We start from the raw sequence: 22,634 nt of genomic DNA, 5'->3' as shown, positions 1-22,634 counted from the left end.
CATATGCTGCTGTACTTAACGGTGGCTGGAGAATAGCAGGTGGTCAGTAGACATTTTTTGTTGTTTGTTGGCTTGTTTTTGATGTTAAGGAGGCAGTGATTAACAGGGCAAAAGAATCCTGTAATCTTCTGCAGAGGGAGAAAGCACAGCATGATTGGGAAGAAAGGGAAAGTTTTGGAGAGAAGTGATAGATTGGGCCTTATAGAGGAGGCTGATTTTGGACAGATGATAAAGGATAGTCAAGGCAGTAGGCCCAGATCTGATGTTTCAGGAGACACAGATCTTGAACTAGTGGAGAGCAAGGCAGGAATCAGAACGTGGGCTTTGATTACTGAAAGCCTTGAAGGCTAAACTCTATTCTTAACAGTGTCTTGAGAGTTGTTCTTTTAGGAACTTCAGTCTGGCTATAAATGGGCAAAATCTTGGAGGCAGAGACCAACTCTAGGGACACTGTAGGCTTAAATTATTTACACCTCTAGAAAGAAGTCCTAGTATCTAGATTTGGTTCTGAGAAAATTTGCACGCCATTCTTTCACCAGAGACATGCTTGCTTCTCTATCTCTTTCTTGGCGGTGCTATTCCCATTCTGCCTGAAGTTCTACATGAAAGAGCGTTTATAACACCAGGAAATAATGTTACTCTAAAGCATGTAGTGGAGCAGAGAATGTCTTATTTATTACATTAGCCGTTTCATCCCAAATATGTACATTTGATTACAAGGAACCACTTGAGAATCAATTTGCCATATGATTGTAAATCTCTGCCTTGAATTACACAGTGTCAGTGTTCTAGAAAACCTGTAAATATATTCTATTTTTGTAATTTGAGTTGTTTTCTCATTAATACATGCCATCATTTATGAGATGCTGGGATGCTTGGAGTGATTGATTTGCTATAATAACTAGGTGTACATTTCCTACCAATCTCACCTCTCACACCTCCAATGGCCCATGCCCCATGCCTTTCTTCTTTCTTTATACATTTTCAAACTCAAAAAATGTTTATGATTAAAACTTTGACCATCTGATATTTTTGTCATAATTATTCCTTGTTTTTCAAAGTGTGAACATCAATATACCTTTACTAACATTTTTTATTTGAAAAGGAAAGAGAATAATACTATAGTTCTTTCTGATAAATGTTGGTTATGTCAAGAATACTTTAGCTCCAAGTCCTGTTCATTTCAAAAAGTTTCCAGCATGGGCCCTGCCATGCTGAGCTTCCATTCCCGTGAGCTCTTCCTCTACTATTCCACTAAAATGGCACAGGGACCTCCAGACTCTGAATGGCTGCCCCCTTTCCTCTTGTGTTGTAGCCAAATAATGCCCTGTGCATTTCTCCCTCCTCCATGTTACATTGGGGATACTAGTGAACCCAATGGGACTTTCTCTATTTGTATTCTATTGGTCCCGTGCTGCATCTCTATCCCACAGTCTCTCACCCCAGCTCACCCAGAAAAGGGACAAGGTGTTACACCATCTCCATCTTAACAAGAATTCCAGATCTGACATGGAGAGACTCAGTTCTCCAGGCACGTTTCCCTAGTGACACATGGGTACAGTAATCTTGAGATGAAGGTTACTACCTGGTCACAAACCAGGAGTGTGGACAAAGGATGTGAATGACTCCTCAGAATAGGTAATGCTTCCTTAGATTTTCGTCTGTAGCCCAGTCAGGAAACAGCTTTGTAGATCATCAGCGCCTTGAGGAGGGACCATGACTTATTTGTATTTATATTCCCAGCATCTTGTAATAGATCTTGAAGTTCAGTAAATCTTCAGTGTATTTTCCTTAATGAAAAGGTATCTGTTTGTTAGCGTAATTGGAGTAGAATTTCTTAGATTTGATGTCTCTGCATTTCTACTAGCTGGACATTTTCTAAGAACTGAGCAATAGGTCATTAGGTCACTAGAAAATGGGGATGAAATTTTACCCATGAGAATTCCATGTGTCAGGGAAGCAGAGAATTCTATTATACTGTATTCACATAGTTTAGAGAATAATACTTAGGAATAACGTATCCAACCTATCTGTGCCACATATAAAAGTAAAAAAACTTAGATCAGATGTGAACTGGTGACCTCAAGTGGAATCCAGCTTGCAAGATGTATTTTGTTTGGCTTGCATGGTGTTTTATTTTTAAATGAGTTAATTGCCAGTGTTTATAAAAAAAAAAACAGATTTCATAAAAAGTATTTGAAATATCAGATTGCCAGATTTCTCTGAAAAATGGGAAAAACCTGGCAATACTTGAGTTTGCATTTTTTTCTTGACATTTGACTGGCTCTTATTTCAATGGGATATTGAAACTGCCACAGCCCTTGGCCCCATCTGTCACATTGCCAAGAACCAGAGTACCAGCAGCCATTCATCCTACTACCCAGAGCTAAGCCTGACCTTCTTTCTCCTTATTTACTTGACCTGCCTGGTCCCTACAGGATTGAGCTTGCAGATCCTTGTTTAGAGCCTTCAGGTTTAAAGGTCTCAGATGATGACCTTGAAGTTTAGATATTTTCTCTGTGGCTATAAAATATCTGAGTGCAGTGGAGTTTAGAAGTCCATGAATAAACATAAACTCATTTTGTTCATCTGTACGTCTTCAGTGGTCGATTTCTCCCCATATCATATCTTATTTATAACACCACATTGCCATGGAAATTCACTGCTGTACTTTTCACTTCCCAGCTCTACTAAATTTTACTCCTCTAACATTTTCAGAGCTGCTTGTACAATGTGCAGATTTAGTGTAGTAGCAATCTCAAGTGGTTTTGTAACATTAAATATTAAATAACTTTAAAACTGCAAACAAGGGAAAAGTAAGAAGTCAGCCAAATCCTGACACATACATTTGATAAAGAAGCAACAAAGAGTCTCTCATTTACATGACCTACTGCTCAACCACTGTCGTAGAATGAGAGCCTCCTCTACACCTATATTTTCTTCAAGTGTAGTATGAAATGTCTCCTAGAGTCATATTATAGTTTAGTAGTCTGCCTAGCATGGGCACAGGCCCCTGCAGGTATCATAGCACTTCACTGAGAAATCATTTATTGAGTGCCTGTCATATGCCTGCTTATATATACCTAGTAATGATAGTTAAGAGTTATTGGACAGGTGTTCTGTGTTGAAATGGGATCACCTCATTTCATCCCCACCCCCACCCTTTGAAGTAGGTATTATTGTCCTTGTTTTATTGATGAGGTGACAGAGGCAAAGGGCATATCCAAGACCACACAGGTTGTGTGAAACTATGGACACAGAATTCCAACCCGGGCTATGTGAACACAACCTCCCTGGTGTTGGTCCTGGGTAGATCTAAGACACAGATTTTTCCCTCAGAGCTGAAGATCCATCTGGTTGTTGGTCACTTAAAAGATAACTAGAATATATATATATATACACACACACACACACACACACACACATATACTCTTTTAATATTAGAACAGTATATAATGGAGACAAACACTTCTGCCTTAGTAGGTGGAGACCAGAGAAAACTTCAGAAAGATCACAGTAAAAGTTGAGTTGGATAAAGAGGAAAAGCAGTCCCAGGAGAGGAGAAAGGTAGGAGACAAGGTACTGAGGCATAAATGTGAATGGGCTATTCATGAGATGAAAGGCAGCCCTGCTACCCAGGAAATGTAATATTTATAGGCAATACATGGAGACAACTGTGTATTCATTATTTCCAAAAATAGGGTTAAGATGAAAATAAACAAGAAGATAGAGTTCTCACACGATGGATCAGGAATGAGATTTAGTTAGGTCACCCTAAAGAGGTGATTCCAGGCTTGGCTAGGGCAACATTTGATTAGCGTCACTCAGCTAAAGAAAGAGTAGGGGCGGTATCCCTGGGTGGCTCAGTGGTTTAAGCACCTGCCTTCAGCCCAGGGCCTTATCCTGGAGACCCAGGATTGAGTCCCACATCAGGCTCCCTGCATGGAGCCTGTTCTCCCTCTGCCTGTGTCTCTGCCTCTCTCTCTCTCTCTCTCTCTCTATGACTCTCATGAATTAATAAATAAAATCTTTAAAAAAATAAAAAGAAATAAAGGGTAGGGGCCCAGAGGCTTATAATTTCCCAGTTGTAGAGGACATTCTGAGATCCAGGTTGGCTGGATATATTAAAGCACTGGGGGAAAAGAGTGTTGGCTTCTGGAAAGACTTGCTTTTGGTGACAGTGCCTTAAGCCATTTTAAGATCACCAACTTTTCTTGTTTTGTTTCTGTGTTTTGTAATCAGTCTGCTGATTGTACTCTAGATTTCTGCATAGATTTGCCTGTAGGAAGAGAAACTATCATTCATGCCAAAAGAAATATTCTAGATGGTGTGACTATTCTCTTTCTCGTGATTAAATCAATCAGTTGACACCTTGGCTTCAATGTCTGTCTGTGGAGTTTAGTGAAGTCTAATCCACCATGAGAGAAAGAAAACTAGATGCGCTGGACTGGGGCAGGCACTTGTGGGGGGCATAGTTAGACCTTTGAGATTTGATGACCGATGGGACACAGTGGTTGAAAGAGGAGGAGGCATTAAGGATAGGAAGCTGAGAGGAGCATCTCTGTCCTTGACAGAGATGGAAGGCCAGAAACAGATTGGATTTCTGGAAGAAAGAGAACCCATGTTTGATTTTGAGGGTTGAGTCCATAGTGCCTGTGTTGGTTGAGCATTCTGCCTTTTGGGGGTCCAGGGTTATGAAGCTGGTTCGATGCAATGCTTGCACAGCAGATGGAGAGTGGGTGGGTTCAGCTCCAGGGAGAGTATGGAGTTAAAAAGAGTTTGGGGATGGAAGCCAGGGTGTCACTGATGTCAGAGAGGAGCACAAGCAGTCTGTGCAGGAGGCAGGGGAGGCAGCAAAGTGGGAATAGAGAGTGAAAGAGCAGAGCAGCGGTGGTTCAGGCAAAACAGAGGCCCATTTGTCAAAGGTTGTAGGATCACAATAGTAGACCTAGACTCAAAGCTTAAGAAGTCAAAGAGATCTTAAAGGTCTCTCTGCTTCCCCAGAAGAGAGACTTAACCTTATCCAAGATCACCCCGTAGGGATTGGGGTGTGATTACCATGTCTCCTGAGCTGCAATCTCAGGCTTATCCCATTGTCTCGTAGAGCTGTGCAGCTAGTGTGGGATGCTGTGTACTGCTAGCCAGTACGAGAGATTATGTTGCTGCTTGAAAGTGGGCAGCTCACTCTCACCACATCCCCATGCTCACAGTGAAAAGAGGGTCCTAGTTATTTAAAACATGAGGTGCTGCCGTGTGAATATAGCTGATGTGTGGCCCACTCATTACTCTTTCAATCAGCACGCAACTCACATGGTGCCAACCAGTTAGCCAAGAATGTCGCTGTATGTGTTAACTGGGCTCAATTTTGTGAAATGGCTTATTCTTCTATGTAGGAGTGTGGGTTGACTGACTCTTTTGGGAAAAACCTCAGTGATGACAGATTGTTAATCTGATTATGTCTTTTTCTCTAAAAAAGAGGAAGGAGCAAGAACATCTTTCTCCCAAGTAGAAGACAGTAGGTCAGAAGTTTACGTATCTGTCTTTGTTTCTGATTGGAAGATCCTTGACATTCATGGATTTAACTTTTATTCATCCATATGTGATACATACATAGACATGCATATATTTACATAATATACATGTGTGAATTTATGTGTACAAATATACCTAAATACCTGTATCTATATGTACAACTACATATTCTTCACAGACTGTTTAAAAGTCCAGAAGGAGAATGTGGCAGTGAACAGGCTGAAGGAGTTGGGGGATGGGAGATGGGGCGGGCATGGGCAGAAAAGAAAAGATTTAAAAAAAAAAAAGATCCAGAAGGTAAGATATTTTAAATGTTTGCATGTTATTGCCCTCTTAGGGCAAATAAATTACGAATGAGCCCAGTCAGGGACCTAGGATCCATTCCTGTCGGTCTCTCTGTTTTTAATCCCCCCCCCCGCCTTCCCACTGAATTCTAAGAACTCTGATAAGTAAGTATTTTAGTCCCCATTTTCAGATGACTAAACCAAAGACATCTTATACTGGAGTCATAGGTAAGACTTTAGGGATCAGCAAAGAGCTCCACTGATATGTATGAGAAAGATGTGCTGCTCAGTCCAGCATCCAGTTATGAGATGTGTATTGGAGCCTGTGGCAGAAAACTAACACTAAACAGGTCGGTAGAAAAGGTCAGATTCATTCCTTTCTTAAACTCAAAAGTACATTTCGAAAACTTAAGTACCATTAGTTCCTATTTTCTGCTTTCCCGTGCAATCACAGCATCAGTGCTGAACAAATGGCTCTTTGTCTTCTGTCTGCTTTCATATTAAAAAAAAAAAAAATCACACAGAGACTATGAAAGCACTTGATGTTCAGGGAACAAATCACATTAGTTTTACTCTAGATGATAATAAATATTTGGCTGTTTTGCCTCAACCACACACTGAAGAAGTGTGACGTTTGCAAGTGCATGCTCCAAAGTCATATTGACTGAGTTTATTTTTGGCAACAGCGGAGCAGTCTTGGTTTTATTCCTTTTTTAATCCTAGTCCTAGACAAGCATTAGTTGGAAAATGCTTATTTATCTTTTCCTGATTTCTGCAAATCGTGGCCGTTCAAATTTGAGTGCCAATGGATGTTAAGCTCACAATTATAAGTTGAGTCTATATTCGAGGGAATTCTAGGGGCAATGAGAGATATTTTATAGGCAGAATGACCTAACAGAAGTGTAATATGTAGACACTGATTTTTGGCAGATGTGTTTTGTGCAGATTGTAGGAGATCGGCACTGATGTTGAGAAGGGACAGATGCCAGCAATGCCGAATTCTCCCTTGCTAGGTGCTTGACAAGGAAAAGGATGGACCCCAGTTAAAAAAAAAAAAAAAAAACTGAAGAAAGAATCGATATAATTTAACTGTGAATAGAGCTTGAAATAAAGCATAAGAAAAAATATCCAAATCAAAGTAGTTAAATCTAAGAAATTGAACGCAGTAGATTTGGAACTAAATGTAAAATGCATATGATATTTCCAATGGCAGTTTAGCCCTAAAACTACAAATGTAATGACAGGAAAAGAGTACAGTTAATTATGATGCTGAGAAAAGGATGCTTGGGGTGATGACATAAAGAACAAGTCATTAAAAAAAAAAAAAAAAAAAGAACAAGTCATTCATGGTTTCCAGGTTTGGGAGAAGGAAAAGATAGAGTCATTTCATGTTTTCAGTGAGCCTAATTCTTATTCACACTATCTTTTTTATAATGAAATATTTTAAAATATAATATAACTAATAATATAACTAATAACTAATATAGCAAGGACCCACTCAGCTTCTCTAATCCTGTTTTAGAGGATTAAAATATTACGGAAGCAGCTGAAGCTCCCTGTATACTCCTTTTCTGTTCTCCTTCACTTTCCAGAGATAATCTCTATCCTGAATTTGGTGAGTTTTTTCCTTCTTTATTTTTATGATGCGCATATATGTGTATGTGTGCATATGTATATGAATGTATATAAATATATATATACACATTCTTGAAATATATAGCATTATTTACAAATTACTAAACTTTACATTGGGCTTAATTTATTTTTTAAATCAGTGATTTAGCGAAGACTCTTCTGCTCAAATTACGTTCTCATTTGACCTGAGAATGAAAAGTGAATAGGTTTGACTTACTTCCAACCTCAGTGACTTTGCATTGATAAGTCTGTTGCTTCTCAAACAGAAACAGCTGAGCCTTCAGCAAATGAGGAAAACCATTTGGAGTCACAGAGTAAATTATTGATAGAAGTAGCAATAATTTCAGGAAATGTTTGCTTTGAGGCTAGAACTCAAGTCTGTGCAGTCAGTCCATGGGATGAGTAGCATCTTTTTCTCCTAACAAGGGTTTTTTTTTTGTTGTTGTTTTCTTTTTGGACTCCTGTACTAATGAAAGTTTGAAAGCTATTCTGGGAATTTAGATTGTATCCCAGAGTTTCCAAAAAATGGCAGTTTTCATCCCAACTTTTTTTTAGTCTTTGAGATACAGAGGATGTTTTCTAATCCCCCTAGTTGATGAACATCTCTATTACATGCAGGTAATAAAGTTAGTATCCCAGTAACAGCTTGAAAGGAAAATACTGACCAAAATATGTTACAGCCTTAAAAAAATATATTAAGATGAAACCTGTCATTAACGAAGTCTGAGGTCTATCCCTCACTCACCAGATACTGCTCCCTGTAGGTAAAAAAACTAATTCTTGGAGGGAGGCACTTTGGCTAAAAGCCTGTGGAGCCAGAAAGAAATATGTGTCTGCATCATTAACATGATTCAGTGATGTCTGATGGTTTTGTCAGTCCTATCAATGCCAATTAATCAAGGGCCTTATTTTGTTCTACAAACCCCTAAATCCAGCCAATCAACCAGTCACCTAAACAGACAAATAGAATTCTGAAATTTGTGGGTCTGTAAAAAATTTAGGTGTTGGTTTAATTCGTGAAATTCCATATTTATACACTAATGAACATTACTCTGCTTCCTCAGAGAATAGGCAGTAATACCTGGTGTCTGTTGAGTATTTTCTGAAACTTAGAGTGCGGCCATCCATGTCCAGTCTTAACGTTAAGGCCACAAAATATAGATGAAGGAGACCTGTCTTCTTTCACCAAGTTACCTGAGAGTATAGGGGAGTGGCACCATTCTCTGGACCCAGTGTTCTCATCTATAGAACAAGGGTGGGGATGGACTCCTAGGGGCCCCTACCTAGTTAAGAAGAACCCCAGTTTCGAGGAAATACAAAAATGGGGGATGGTTACCTCTGATTAGTGTGCACAGAAATACACTGATATTCTGTAAGACCCGTAAGACCAAACTTGCCTTGGGTGAGCTGTTTTCCCACTAAGGTAAGCAGCATTACGTTCACAACACTAACCCCAACTAGGATTCTAAGTCATAGCACTTTGAGTATGTGCTTTACATTATGCAGAGAAAGGCAGAGACAACCGGGGAAGTCTCATGTGCCCTCTTGCCTTAGCATAGAAAAGGAGCTGAAATGGAGGTGGGCAGGTGTCAGAGTAATTCCACTGATTTTGTGTTAATATGGTGAAAGAGAGCAAGCTGTGGAGAGAAGTTGCCATAAAAAATAAGTTTTATTTTTGTATTAAAGAGGCAGTATTTAGTAGTGAGAAACATGGTCCCTGGAATCAGCCTGCCAGGATGCAAATACCAAATTCACCACTTGCTCAACTGTGTTTTTAGGCAAATTACCTAAGTCGCCTCTCCTTATCTGCAAGATGGAAGCGACAGTAGCATCTGCCCCATATGGTTCTCATAAAATATAAATGAGGTAATGCATACAAAACTCTGAATGATGGTAACCAGGCATAAAGTAAGTGCTCAAGAGATGCTGGATATTGTTTTCTAAAAATAAATTGATGATCCTCAAAGATCATCTTGTAAGTAGAAATACTGTTTACTTTGTAAGGAAGACTTTCTGCTATTAAGCTTGAAACCATAATTCACTTCAAAACTTTGTGGAAGTGAGTATGTCAGATATAATACAAAAACCCCTTTGAAATGTTTTAGAAATCCAGTTGTACTTGACTGGGGAAATGATAAAATATGAATATGTTTATGCCGTAGCTTTGTTAGTACCTTAGGAAAGTCATCAGCTATGAGTTTTTAGTAGAGAAACAAAAATTTAATCTACTTTGTGCTTAGAGGTAAAAGGGTAGGTTTGTGTATTTTAAATTATCAACATAATAAAGTCTATTTATTTCAAAATCTATTCTCACTTCTCATAATTTTACTTTATCTGTAATAATTTGCAAGATATAATGGCATGGTTTATATTAAATCTTAAATTTTATGGAAGAAAAGATACAAGCCCAACCTCACTTCTCTTCATGTATTTGATAAGACATGAGTTAATCCTTGTTTGTTGAGATGATGGAACAGCTAAAATGAGAAATGTCTCAAAAGTAATGAATTCCATTTAATAATTAAAGGAACTATATGCTGATTTTTTTTTTTTTTTTTGCTCTGTATCCGAGTATTGCACTCAATAACAATATTTTTCATTATGTACACTGTTCTGGAGCTGGCTGTCTTTGATCTCAAATTCCTATTATGTTGGTCATCTAAAAAATTGCATTAGCAATATTTGGCATGTCATCCCCCCCTTTCCTTTTTATATTTTTGCACAGTTCCTAGAAGTAGTTGATAACATTATTAGATTATGGGCTATTTTGGTTAAAATAAACTTGAAAGTAAAATAAAGGGAGTACCTATACCTTTAATAAAAATTCTGACGTCAGTTTAGGAGCTGTTCCTTGCAAGACACTATGTTTGCTGTCAGAAGTACAAAGATACTTAAGACTCGGTTTTACCTACTTGGAACTCCCGAGCAAGTCAGAGGTTTGTGGCTGTAATCAAAGATGAGGTAGATGGGTAAAGAGCACACCATCAGAGAGAGAGACTCACAGTGCTTTCAGTGTTGCAACTTTCAGAAAAGGTGGATTCATAGACTGGCTAGCATTTGACATAAATCCTTAAGGGAGGAATAGTATTTTAGCCGGTAGAAAGGATGGCTAAGATGGAGACTGGCCCCCTGGTCATTATCGTTGACCCTACATGGCAAGCTCTGTATTATTTTAGCTGCCCTCGTATTGAATAAAAGCACCAGTACAGTCCTTCCCTGTCTCCGAACTTTCAAGCAGCCGATTTCTATTCATCAGGACAGAGACTATTCTCATTATGTGGTGTCCCTTAACGTCTCCTTGGTTAAAATCAGTATTTTAGCTGAACACATTGTCTTCAGTTTTTAGGAGTATACAGTTCAGGAAGAGGTAGCACATAGCCTAATGGTTAATGGTTAAGTCTCTCCCTTACTGAGCTATGTGACCTTCAGCAATTTAGCAAACCACTCTGTACTTGTTTCCTCATCTAAAAAAAAGGGAGAAGGGGGCATGATGATAATAGTACCTACTTTGTTGTTTGGAATAGTTTCACTAAATGACTTCCTGTTTGTAAAGTGTTTAGAACAGCTCGTGAAATAGAGGAAGTACTCCATAATTGTTGCAAGCAAAATGGCCCCATATGCCTGCCTTGCTCCATCTAGGACAGTATGCTGAGTTGAGCTCTGGGGGCTGCTCTGGATGTTTTCCCTGCTTCATCCTCTTAGAGATAAGGATCCTGGTGCCATTTGTGACACCTGGCAGCAAGACACAAGATGTCAACACTCTGATTCCGTACTTTTATGGCACATTTTATTAGTCTTGATTTCAACAGAGAGCCCTTTCAGCAGCCTTGTTGTATAAGGACAATAAACCAGATTCAGTGGGTGGTAGTTTTTGCTAGCTTTCCATTCTAAATTTCAGGTTTGATGGATATAAAAGGTTTCCATGTCTAAGCAAATGTAATGGAACATATTGACTTCTCTAGGCAAAAGAAATGGACTCGAATTCTGTGGGATTTGAAAGGGGGCTTCAGAGTCAGTGCTGAGCTAGGTTGGTGTCTTGGTTTTGCCACTTAGCAACAGTATAGCGACTCAGCCTTGGGTAAGCTAATCCCTTGGCCTCTGTGTCCAGTAGAGGTTGCAGCCTTGCAGTCATTTCCTCACCTGGAGTCTTTCTGGTGCTCTGTGCTGCTTCTGAGCTCCTCTGCTGACACCTTAGGATCCAGCTTCTTGGTTCTGCCAGTCAGGCTGACACTTACTTTCTCCTTTCCAGACTCTAAAATGGAGTGGTGGTTCTGGGGCTGTGGCCTTGGGAACTTAACAAAATTCCTTTTCTGCCTGTTTAGTGCTACATTCCTAAAAGGCACAGAGGTAACCACCTTCAACCACCTTCAACCAGGCTTTAAGTTTTTAAGGCAAGGTTCAACTATATTTCTAATATTACTGTAACAACAGTGTCTTTTAAAATTTCTCTGTAAGAATAAGTTTCATGCTTCCTTTCATGCTTCCATCCCCTGCTTTCATTAGTATGATCTAAGGATTTATCCCCTGGTTATTGTTCAATATTTTATATTAATTACATTGTCCCCAAAGGGCAATAGCACTTAATCTGGCAATGAAATTTAGGGCAATTATTTATGTTACTAACCCTAATCCTTTTATTCCAAAATTAGGCTTTTTGAATTCTTAATTTTTATGTGTATCTTGACGGGTTCGAAACGAGATAAGTAATTTTTTAGTAAAGGTTAATAAGTAATATATTTTCAAAGCCTTTGAATATGTGAGACTGCTTTTCCTACTCCTTCACAAATGAAAGGCAGTTTGGCTGGCAGTGGCCCCCTCTGATTGACTCTTGCCTTTCTTGTGTAGGTTAGGAATACAGAGGAGAAATTTATGACCAAATGGACACTTGTTTCTTTGATGGTGACTTATTTTTGCTTTTATGCCTGGTACTAAAGAATTTTTTTAAAAGATTTTATTTATTTATTCGAGAAAGAGAGAGAGAGAGAGCACAGCAGGGGGAGAGAGAGGCAAAGGGAAAAGGAGAAGCAGACTCCTCTCTGAGCAGGGAGCTTGACATGGGGCTCAATCTGAGGACCCTGAGATCATGACCCTGAGCTGAAGGCAGACACGTAACTGACTGGAGACACCAGGCACCCGAAGAATTTTTTTTAACCCTGGGATTCATAGCTTTTGTCAGAATTTGGCTTTGAATTGATATTATTTGGAATATAATTGAGTTCTCTTTTTTTCAGTTCAGATTTTGTTTTTTTACGGTCTTTAATTATTCTATTTCAGTTCTGCACTTGTGTTTTCTTGGAAACAACTATAATTAGCCTTGATTTTCCTGGTCCTTCAGATCTAGTCTTTCATCTATTGGTTCTTTTCTCTGGCCATAAGAGGGTGTTTGTCTTGTACATCAATGATTTAATTTTACATAGTACACATCTACATTTTTCTCTCTCCCCCCATGTGGGTAATATTCTATCACTCCATTTTTAACATCTTTGTAGTGCTTCTTTATTTCTCTTAGAATCTCTTTTTATCATACCCAGTAGTCCTTTATTGATTTATGGCTTTCTTACTTTTGTCTTTAAGGGACATGTCTTCTTGTATCGTATTAACAATGCCAAATACTTTTCTAAAAATTAACATCTGGTTCCTCTAGGGAGTTGTTTTGAGGAGACAGGTCTTCCTTTTAATTTTTAGCATGCTCTTTTCTTTCCATATTTATATACCACTTCTTGGTAGACCTGTGTTGAAATTTAGCTCTTACTTTCATTCCTGAATTTGGCAATATCCATCCAGGCCTGGTCACAGAGAGGGTACATGGAATGCCCTGCGCCCTCCCCTCCCCATCCTCTTGTTTGCTAGTAAAAGTCCTCTTTTAGAACTCAGACCTTATAGTAGTTGATGTTTACAGGCCCTGGCCCCTTTTCACTGGGGCCATATAAACCAGCAATTGCTAATGCCTTGTTCTCCATACTCTCTATATGGATTACTTAAGAACTCCAACCTCCAGAATACATACCACCATAGATCATCTTGTCTCTAAATTTGCTTTTCTGCAACTGAAACTCCAGGGTGTTACATATTTCCCTATCTTCCTCCTCACCTTTTAACTAACTGCTAAGGTCAGGGGCCTCTCCTCTGCCTCAAAAAGCCCCATTCGTGACCAAGAGCAGGTGTCTGACTGATACTGATTGTTGCATTTGTATCCAAGATGGTAGAAGCGGAGAAAGGGAGATATGCTAAGATTTTCCTACTTCCTTCAGGACTTGTAGTTTGTTTCTCTCTGCCTTGAATTGCGTTTCTAAAATCTAATTTTATTCTTTGTTTTCTGCTCTGTGATTCTTGCAATAACTTGAAGGTGATTATTTCTTTTTGTGATTGCATATACCTTTATTTACCTCTTGTTTTATAGATATTTTAGTGGAAGGTTGGGGGAAACTATATACATCAGGAAATTTGCTAGACACCATTTAAAACTGTAACTTCTATAAAACTACACAAATAAAAAAAAAGTTATGCATGTAGCAGTATACTTGAAAATTTTGCTTCCTACAGATATTTTGTGCAAATAAATTCTGTCTCGTAAATATTCATCACAAATTGTTATTCAAATGATGGAGGCATCCGTGTCCTGTATTAAAACCTAGGCCTTATGAAAACTGGGTCAATTTAGTGAGGAAATAAAATGTAGGTATATTAAGTGATTATAGGAATTCCAATGACTTCCATAAAGTTTTTATTATACATAAAAATTGCCTGATCACTGCTTACTAACAGGAGAGTTTTACAGCTGAAACAGCTGTTATAAATCATTTAATCGAAGAGTTGCAAATTCAGTTGCCTTCAGAGGCCAGAAAAGTGACCTGTATATGCATGAAGCAAGTTGGTTTAATACTTTGGGGAATGGAAGAAACTGGAGAAAAGTGGAGATTACTTGTGCCACCAAATCTTTGGGCCATAATATCAAAGGAGTGTAATATAAACCCACTCTCTCATTATAGAGATGAAACTGGAGTCAAGGAATAATGGATATGCTCAAAGTTAGGAGGTTCTGCATGTCCCAACCAGAACTAGCTACATAGTTTGTAGTGCCCAGCACAAAATAAAATGTAGGGCCCCTTGTTCAACAATTATTAAGAATTTCAAGATAGTGACAGCAAAACATTAAAACTAATCATGGGACCCTATGGTGACTGCACAAGTTACACACACAGCCTTAATTTTGCTCCTGGTTTTTACTTCTGATCTAGAATTTATACTCTCATCCACAACCACCAAAAAATCAATAATGGAGAAGTGGTTAAAATTAAGTCCATGACTTACTGTTGTAAGTGAACTTTTACTTAGAAGAGGGCCTTTCTATATCATTTGGAAGTTTCTGTTGAATTATTATATTGCTTCTGTCCATTTTTATCGTTTCTTCCTGACTTCAGGTTTTATGAATTATGAGTCGAAGATTTTCAACCATAAAGTTCAAAGCTCTTCTCTAAATGTTAGTTCTGGTTTGAATTCCAGGATGTTTGAAAGGTCAGTCAGCCCAGAAATGAAACTGAGGGACACTTGTGTCTGCTGTTGAGCCTTACTCAGCTCTCAGGGGCCCCCTACCAATATTCTTTTCCTCTTACCTGCAGAAGCTGTCATCTTTTCTAAAATATTTTGTCTACAATTTGAATCATTTCCTAAAATCACCTCTCTTCCCCCTCTTTTTTTTTTAACCTTATTTGAAAATTTTACTTGGCTTGCAAACACATAAAGCAGTTTGCCTCCTGACAGATTGAAATTGACTAGTCCCTTTCTCCTTAGTGATTGTTTATAACTTGTAAAGTGCTACTAACAACATAGCCTCAGAAATGCTATTTGGTGAAATGTAGACAGCTTTTAAAGGCATAGCTATTCACACTCAGAAGATATGAGAAATAAAATTGGGAATTGGGTACTAGGGTAAGAGTTTTTTTTGTAGTAACCATATATACATATAATATATAATTTATATAAAGTCCTTATATTTATACAAAGTCTTATGTGTATGTTTTTAAAATTTCAGGTACTTTACCATTGAATATTTCGCTCTAAATCCCCTAAAAACAAAGACATTCTCCTACATGGGCTGTAATACAATCCCTCCACTCAATAAATTTAACATTTATATAACACTAAAGTCTAATTTGAGATTCATATTCAGTGTTTTCCATTGTCCCAATAATTTTTGATATTGTAAAAAACATCTCCTCATCTATTATCTATGAAGTCCATTTTAATTTTGATATCAAATGCATTCATTTTCTTCTAAGGAGCAGTTTTGAAGGCCCTATTTAGAAGTTTTTGGCTATCTCCAAATTGCAAAGATACCTTCCAACAGTTTCCTCTGTTAGTTTTACAGTTTCACCTTTCAAATTTAAATTTTTTTAAATTTTTATTTATTTATGATAGTCACAGAGAGAGAGAGGCAGAGACACAGGCAGAGGGAGAAGCAGGCTCCATGCACCGGGAGTCCGATGTGGGATTCGATCCCGGGTCTCCAGGATCACGCCCTGGGCCAAAGGCAGGTGCCAAACCGCTGCGCCACCCAGGGATCCCTCACCTTTCAAATTTAGGTCTTACATCTAAGTACAGTTTATCTTCGTATAGGGTAAAAAGTAGGGCTTCAGCTTTTTGCCCCACCCCCGAACATCACGTGATCACTGTCTACATAAAGTCTTATATTTTAAGACTTAAATGTTGAATCATTTAAAATTGAAGAGAACCAAAAATGTTTTTCCTCATTAAAAACCTGAAAGACTAACTAACAGCTAGACGTATAGTTTGCGGTGGTATGTAAGGTTGTTGTTAACAGCTGTACATCAGATGGAGGATTTAGATTCCAAATGGGTTCCTTTAGCAGTATCCACAAAGATGTCAATCAGTATTTGTTGAAAGATGAAGAAAAAAATCTTAACCTGATTTAAACATACCAAGACTTTTATTTTTAAACTGAATATGAACTTCAGATAAGTCAAGTTGTTTACTTAATATCTGAATTAGACAAAGAATTCAAAACAATCTTATGTATCTTTATATTGTTGAACTGTATCCCTTCATGAGCAATTAACAAGAGGAAATTTATATGTTGGAGAAAGAGAAGATTAACAAATGGGCAAATACAGAAACTGGAAGAAAATTTGTTATGAATTATTAATATTTAAGATTTTGCAGTAAATCATGCACATGAGTGTAATGTGTTCAGCTAACACTGAAATTGCTTATTAAGCTTAACCCCTGGTTGGAGTGGTGGGGGGGGGGGGGCAAATTCAATAGACTTTTTTCACTCACATGTTTCAGAATACTATGCTGTGAAAGATATAAACTGATTGTCATAGAATGTTTTTTTAAACTTCTACAGGTGGAGATTTTCATTTTCCCTTTATGTATTTACCTATGGAGTCCGGTTCCTAAAAAAGGTAGGATCTGTCAAGTTACTTTATATAATTCGTATATAACTGTAAACCTATGTCTCATTTTTTATGTGTGACAGTAGTAGTATTTTAAACAATCATAACAGGCCTCCTAAGAACATTTGTGCATTTTTCTTTTGCTCAGAAAATATTTGTAATTTATCTTTGGTAGTAAATATTTTTTAGGTATATACCAAAAATATCTTTGAAAATAATTTATTTTGCCAGTGAAAGATGTTGCAAGTCCTCTGACCACTGTAGTTGGTTACTTATTACTTATATGGGCATTAGAAGCCTTATAAAATCCATATTATGCTTTGAAAGAAGTTAAGAGTTTCCACAATTAAAAGAATCAGTTGTTGTAATGTGTGTTATCACTGTAATTCTCACCAACAGAAATTATTGTTTTAGTGTCTTGCGTAGGTATTAACAAGGCAACACCAGCTGCTGGTGGAAAATGGAGTTCCTTTCATAGATTGTGTTTCCTCTGCTACTACTTTGCTATTCCTTTTTTTTTTTTTTTTTTTTTAAGATTTTATTTATTTATTCATGAAAAACAGAGAGAAAGAAAGAGAGGCAGAGACACAGGCAGAGGGAGAAGCAGGCTCCATGCCAGGAGCCTGATGTGAGACTCGACCCTGGGTCTCTAGGATTATGCCCTGGGCCGAAGGGAGGTGCCAAACCACTGAGCCACCCAGGGATCCCCTACTTTGCTATTCTTGCATAAACTGAGGCACTTTTAGCTATGAAAGTAATTCTTCTCGGCTGCCTTAGCATTTTTCCTGGTTATTCCAATGCTGAATGCTATTATTAAAAGTTATACTGCTTAAATTCAAGTCTCAGGAAACTTAGCTTCTTAGTCATACTGATTTGGCAGAAAGTTGGAAATTATTTTTTAAAAAATTTATAGTATTAAGCTTTAAAGTGAAATCAATGTTATCTTTAGTAGAAAATTTTTCTCAAAATAGGGCATTGTGCCCAGTGTCATGTCTTACCAGTAAATTTTCATGTAAATATTGATGTGAAAATTTGCAAATGCATTTTTAGTTTTAAGGTCGGAGTTATAAGATATTGTTTGCCTGTGGCAAATTCTATCATAAATAGTTGTACCCAATGTCATATTTTCCTAGAAGGATTATTCTTTTTTCTTGTTGTTTTTTCCTTTAATAACTACACTGATTTTTCACTTAATAAGGCTACATGGCCCAGAGACCACTTGACTAGATTTAAAAGGATGAACTTCATTCTGTAGGCGGAGTATGACCAAATTCTCAACTGGGGTACATAAATGTGGTGGAATCTGCCTATTTTGGAACCCAACTGTTCTAGTTTTCAAATATACTTACATAGAGAGAAAATGGAAAGAATGACTTAGGGCTCCTGTGCTTACAACGTCACTGCCCTGAAAAAGGAAATAGCTTTTGTTGGAATGTCAGCCGTGGAGGGAAAGTTGTGTTTCATGGGAATGGCGAGTCGCTAACAGAGGTCACAGTTTGGAATTCATTGTTGGGTTCTGTGGGTGAAGGGCTTTTACGGTAAGCAAGGAGAGATGGTGAGAGCCAGAAGCATTTTTTTGCCCTCTTCCCTACATCTACAGGGTATGGTCTCTAGCCCTTCTACAGCAAGCCTGGCCATCTCTCATCAGAACAGGAAGCATTTTGACACTTAGCTCTGCTTCTCTCTGTCCCTAAATGGACCAAAGGGAACAAGATCAGCTTTTATCCTCTAGGCCTGGGTGGCTCTGTAGAAGGCAGTAAGAGGGCCTGTTGGTGGAATGTTTGCTTGGAAATTGCTTTTTCCTTAAATTATCCTGGTTCCCTTCCTCCCTTCCTTCCTCCCTCCCTCCCTCCCTCTCTCTCTCTCTCTCTCTTCTTTCTTTCTTTCTTTCTTTCTTTCTTTCTTTCTTTCTTTCTTTCTTTCTTTCTTTCAGAGAGCGAAAGCAGGGGAAGGGGCAGAAAGAGAATCTCAAGCAGACTCTGAGCTGAGCTGGGAGCCTGACATGGGGCTCGATCTCACAACCCTGAGATCATGACCTGACTGAAACCAAAAGTCGGATGCTTAACTGACTAAGCCACCCAGGTGCCCCTGTCCTGGTTCCCTTTCAGAATGCATCTAGTTACAACAAATGCTTAAAAAGTGGGAAGAAAACTAGATGTTCTTCTTGGCAATTATTTGCATTTGGGGTTTCTTCCTCTACTACTAAGAAGCTTTCAGTTTTGGTTGAGTGTGTAATTTGATGTTAGTTATCATGTGTGGGACAAAAACGCACGAAAGGGACTGAACCAGCTGTGGAGACTTCATAAACCATCTTGTCCAACCCTCTTTTATTGCACAGCTGGGGAGCAGAAATCCTGAGAGGATAGGTAGCATTACAGAGGTCACACAGTTCGTTTATTAAAAGCTGAATCTGAAATGAAACATGCTTAGCTGTCTCTTAATCCAGTACTTTCTCTGCTCGACCAGCATGCCCTAACTTCAGCATGATTTCCAAATGACTTCCTTCTTTGGTGAAGTTAGCTGACTTGACCTCATGTAGTCATTGTTACCATTTATAGAACCTTAAGTACTTTCTTTAATGGATATTTAAAATATATTTTCTATTAACTTTCTTGGGATGGACAGTGTGTTTGCCCATCTCACCCAAGAGGAAGAAATATGTATTGTCCGCCTCAGAAATAATCAAAATAAGATAATTCAAATTTTTACAACACTCTAAGTGTTTTAAATAAAATAGCAGGGCAGTGAACCAATTTTAAGAGGTGTGAGAGGCCACAGCTGCTTCTTACTCCCAGCATTTAAAATGTTTATTCCTACATGGGCTATTAGAAAAATACCTGAGCAAGCTTGCACTGCCCAATTTTTTTCTGCCTTTATGTCAAATGAACCTGATGCATCTCCTAGGGGAGATTAAGTTACTTTAGAACCCTTTCTACCCTGAAATTCTGTTAAAGATTCAGTTAGAGGCATTTATCAAATGCAAAGCACCATGTACCTACGATAATAATCTTAAAAAATAAAAACAAATTAATTAATAAATAATTTTTGTGAAAACCGTAGAGTGTTAGATGTAGAAATTGTCATATGTATCATACATATGTGTCATATGTATGTATCATATGTATCAAATTGTCATATGATACATATGAACACCTCTTTTTATTTTTTTTATTTTTTATTTTTTTTTGAACACCTCTTTTTATAGATGAGGCCAGGGAGGTATCAATTCTCTAGTGCAAGAATAGCTTTGGTTTTCTCTGCCATGTTGAAATAAATTCAGGCTGAGTACTGAAGCTTTATTGAATGCTTGTAACTTTTCCAATTTGAATTGGCTTAATCATATGGGGAGAAGATACATATTTTTCTGGGTTCACCACATTATAGTAGAGTTACAGTGTGTAAACGTGACTGATTCAAATGCCCTCAGTTTTAAAATATTCTTTGTATTTAGAATACATATAAACTAGATTTATGCCAGTAGACATTTGTGCTTATTTTGGGTCCTATGAGGAGATGCCAAGAAGAGATTAAATGTGCAAGAAATTGATTCAGGGAAATGCCTGTGACCAAAAATGGGGAGGGTGTTGGAGAGACTGGAAGAGCCTTCAGATCACAGTGTAAGACTGACCCCCAGTGTGGGAAAGAGAGAAGGAGGAAAGGTTAGGTGAATCTCCAAGACTGCAGTGCCTTTCTAGGGAAAGTTCAGTTGCAGAGTCCCAGAGCCATAGTTGCCATCAGAGGAGACCTAAGTTTCCCTGAAATGGCCTTATTTTATCTATTTTTTAAAAAGATTTTATTTGAGAGAGAGAACGAGCATGAGCAAGAGGAGGGGCAGAGGGAGAGGGAGAAGCAGACTTCTGCTGAGCGGGGAGCCTGCTGCGGAGCTCGATCCCAGAACCCCGGAATCATGACCTGAGAGAAATGACCATATTTTAGTATTCCTGTTGTGCTCAGTCATTGGCTGCAAGCAGTCTATGGGCAATATGGCCTTCATGCAAATGCAGCTGTGGATTTTAGAGCACAGGAGCTGGGCCCTGGGCCACTTACCCTCCTAATAGTCCAAGATCTAAGAAGCACAGTCCTCACGATTGCCACATGTGCTTTATTTTTACAAATATTCTAGCTATACTGAGTAATGTCAAAGGACACATCATAGAATAAGATCCTGTGTGACATAGAAATTATGTTTTTACATGAGGATACTGAGAAGCATAGAGTACTATTTATCATACTTTTTTTTTTCATTTTACTTAACATGTGTTGACTTAATCTCCATTATGTTATAGTTGCATGAGCAGGGTGACCGGACAATCTATATCTTAGGGTCCTAGGCAGTTACCTCCCCCCTTGTACTCAAAATGACCCAGTTTGGGGGCACCTGGGTGGCTCAGTTGGTTAAGTGGCTGCCGTTGGCTCAGGTCATGATCTCGGGGTCCTGGGATGGAGCCCTTTGGCAGGTTCCCTGCTCAGTGAGGAGTCTCCTTCTCCTTCTGCCCCTCCCTCCATTCACGCTCCTGCTCACTTGCTCTCTCTGTCTCTCTCTGTCTCTCTCTCCGTCTCTCAAATAAATAAATAAATAAATAAATAAGATCTTTAAAAAGAAAAAAAACAATCTACCCAGTTTGGGTGATAAACTGTAGGTCACTTAGGAATAGCTCTATAAGAAATAATGAAATAGGGCAGCCCTGGTGGCTTAGTGCTTTGGCACCGCCTTCAGCCCAGGGCCTGATCCTGGGGACCCTGGATCGAGTCCCATGTCAGGCTCCCTGCATGGAGCCTGCTTCTCCCTCTGCCTGTGTGTCTGTCTGTCTGTCTGTCTGTCTCTCATGAATAAATAAATAAAATCTTAAAAAGAAATAATGAAATAATTGGCCCTGTGTTTTCAAAATTTCTAGACGCCCTGTAAAGTATGTGTGTTCATCTATATGTTGCTATGAAATCAACAAAATGTTTTCTGTAGTTTCATGATGACAGATAAAAGAATGCACCTCATATTTTACAGGGAGGTGATAATGTGCAGGTATGTGTATATATTTTCTGCTTTCTCAGTTTAGAACCCCCTTTATAGATAGCATTGACTTTGATCATGAAGCCAACTCTAGAAGGCATTGACCTTTCAGACAGGTTAGTGAACTATTAGGTAAAGTTATTGCTAGTTTAGTAAGAAATATTTAAATAGTTGAAAGATAAACCTATCTCAATAGTCTGTTCCTGTAATTGCCAGACGCAAGCAATTCTGCCCAAAATTTGATTGGCAGGGGCAAGTACTTTTTAAAAGAAAACCCAGAATTAGTTCAGGCACTCTGAAATCTTACCACACAATGTACTTACACAAATTAACACATTTTCCTGAGTCTTGAAAGAAACCACATTCAAACCTTACAAAATAGAGTAAGCTACCTCTCATTTACTGTTACCTTTTTTTCTCCTTTGTAGATGGAAATTTGTACTGGGTGGAGTTCTTTGAATATTTTTCCTTGAGTTTCTCTATTTTTTTTTAAATATAGTGTCATAGGAAGGCAATGGAGATAGATGTACAGCTGGGATTTAGGTAAATATTTTTTTCTTATGATCTATATGTGAGGCTAGTGTATATTCAACGTTGTGATCATATGGTACATTTTATAACAATCCATTTTTTACACATGCATGTATATAATTAGAATACAAGTTGCTCAAATATAACCTATACCTAACTTCTATGTCAGTCAGGGTCCCATTATGAGACACCAAGTGCAGAAGTTATTTTTAGGAGTGACTGTAATTT

The 22,634-nt window shown here is 38.2% G+C and overlaps 1 protein-coding gene across 2 annotated transcripts in view; it reads left to right on the top strand.

The window, feature by feature from the left end:
- Positions 1 to 22,634, top strand: part of CERS6 (ceramide synthase 6) — a 301,903-nt gene that overhangs the window by 152,148 nt on the left and 127,121 nt on the right. For both annotated transcript variants that reach the window (XM_077883581.1, XM_077883582.1), the window contains exon 4: positions 16,819 to 16,876. In XM_077883581.1, the coding sequence (XP_077739707.1) occupies positions 16,819 to 16,876 (58 nt within the window). The remainder of the gene's footprint in view (positions 1 to 16,818; positions 16,877 to 22,634) is intronic.

Source organism: Canis aureus, chromosome 34 (assembly GCF_053574225.1).
Source record: "Canis aureus isolate CA01 chromosome 34, VMU_Caureus_v.1.0, whole genome shotgun sequence".
Lineage (NCBI taxonomy): Eukaryota > Metazoa > Chordata > Mammalia > Carnivora > Canidae > Canis > Canis aureus.
The sequence above is the reverse complement of the archived record's forward strand: the minus strand, read 5'-3'. Positions and strand labels throughout refer to the sequence as shown.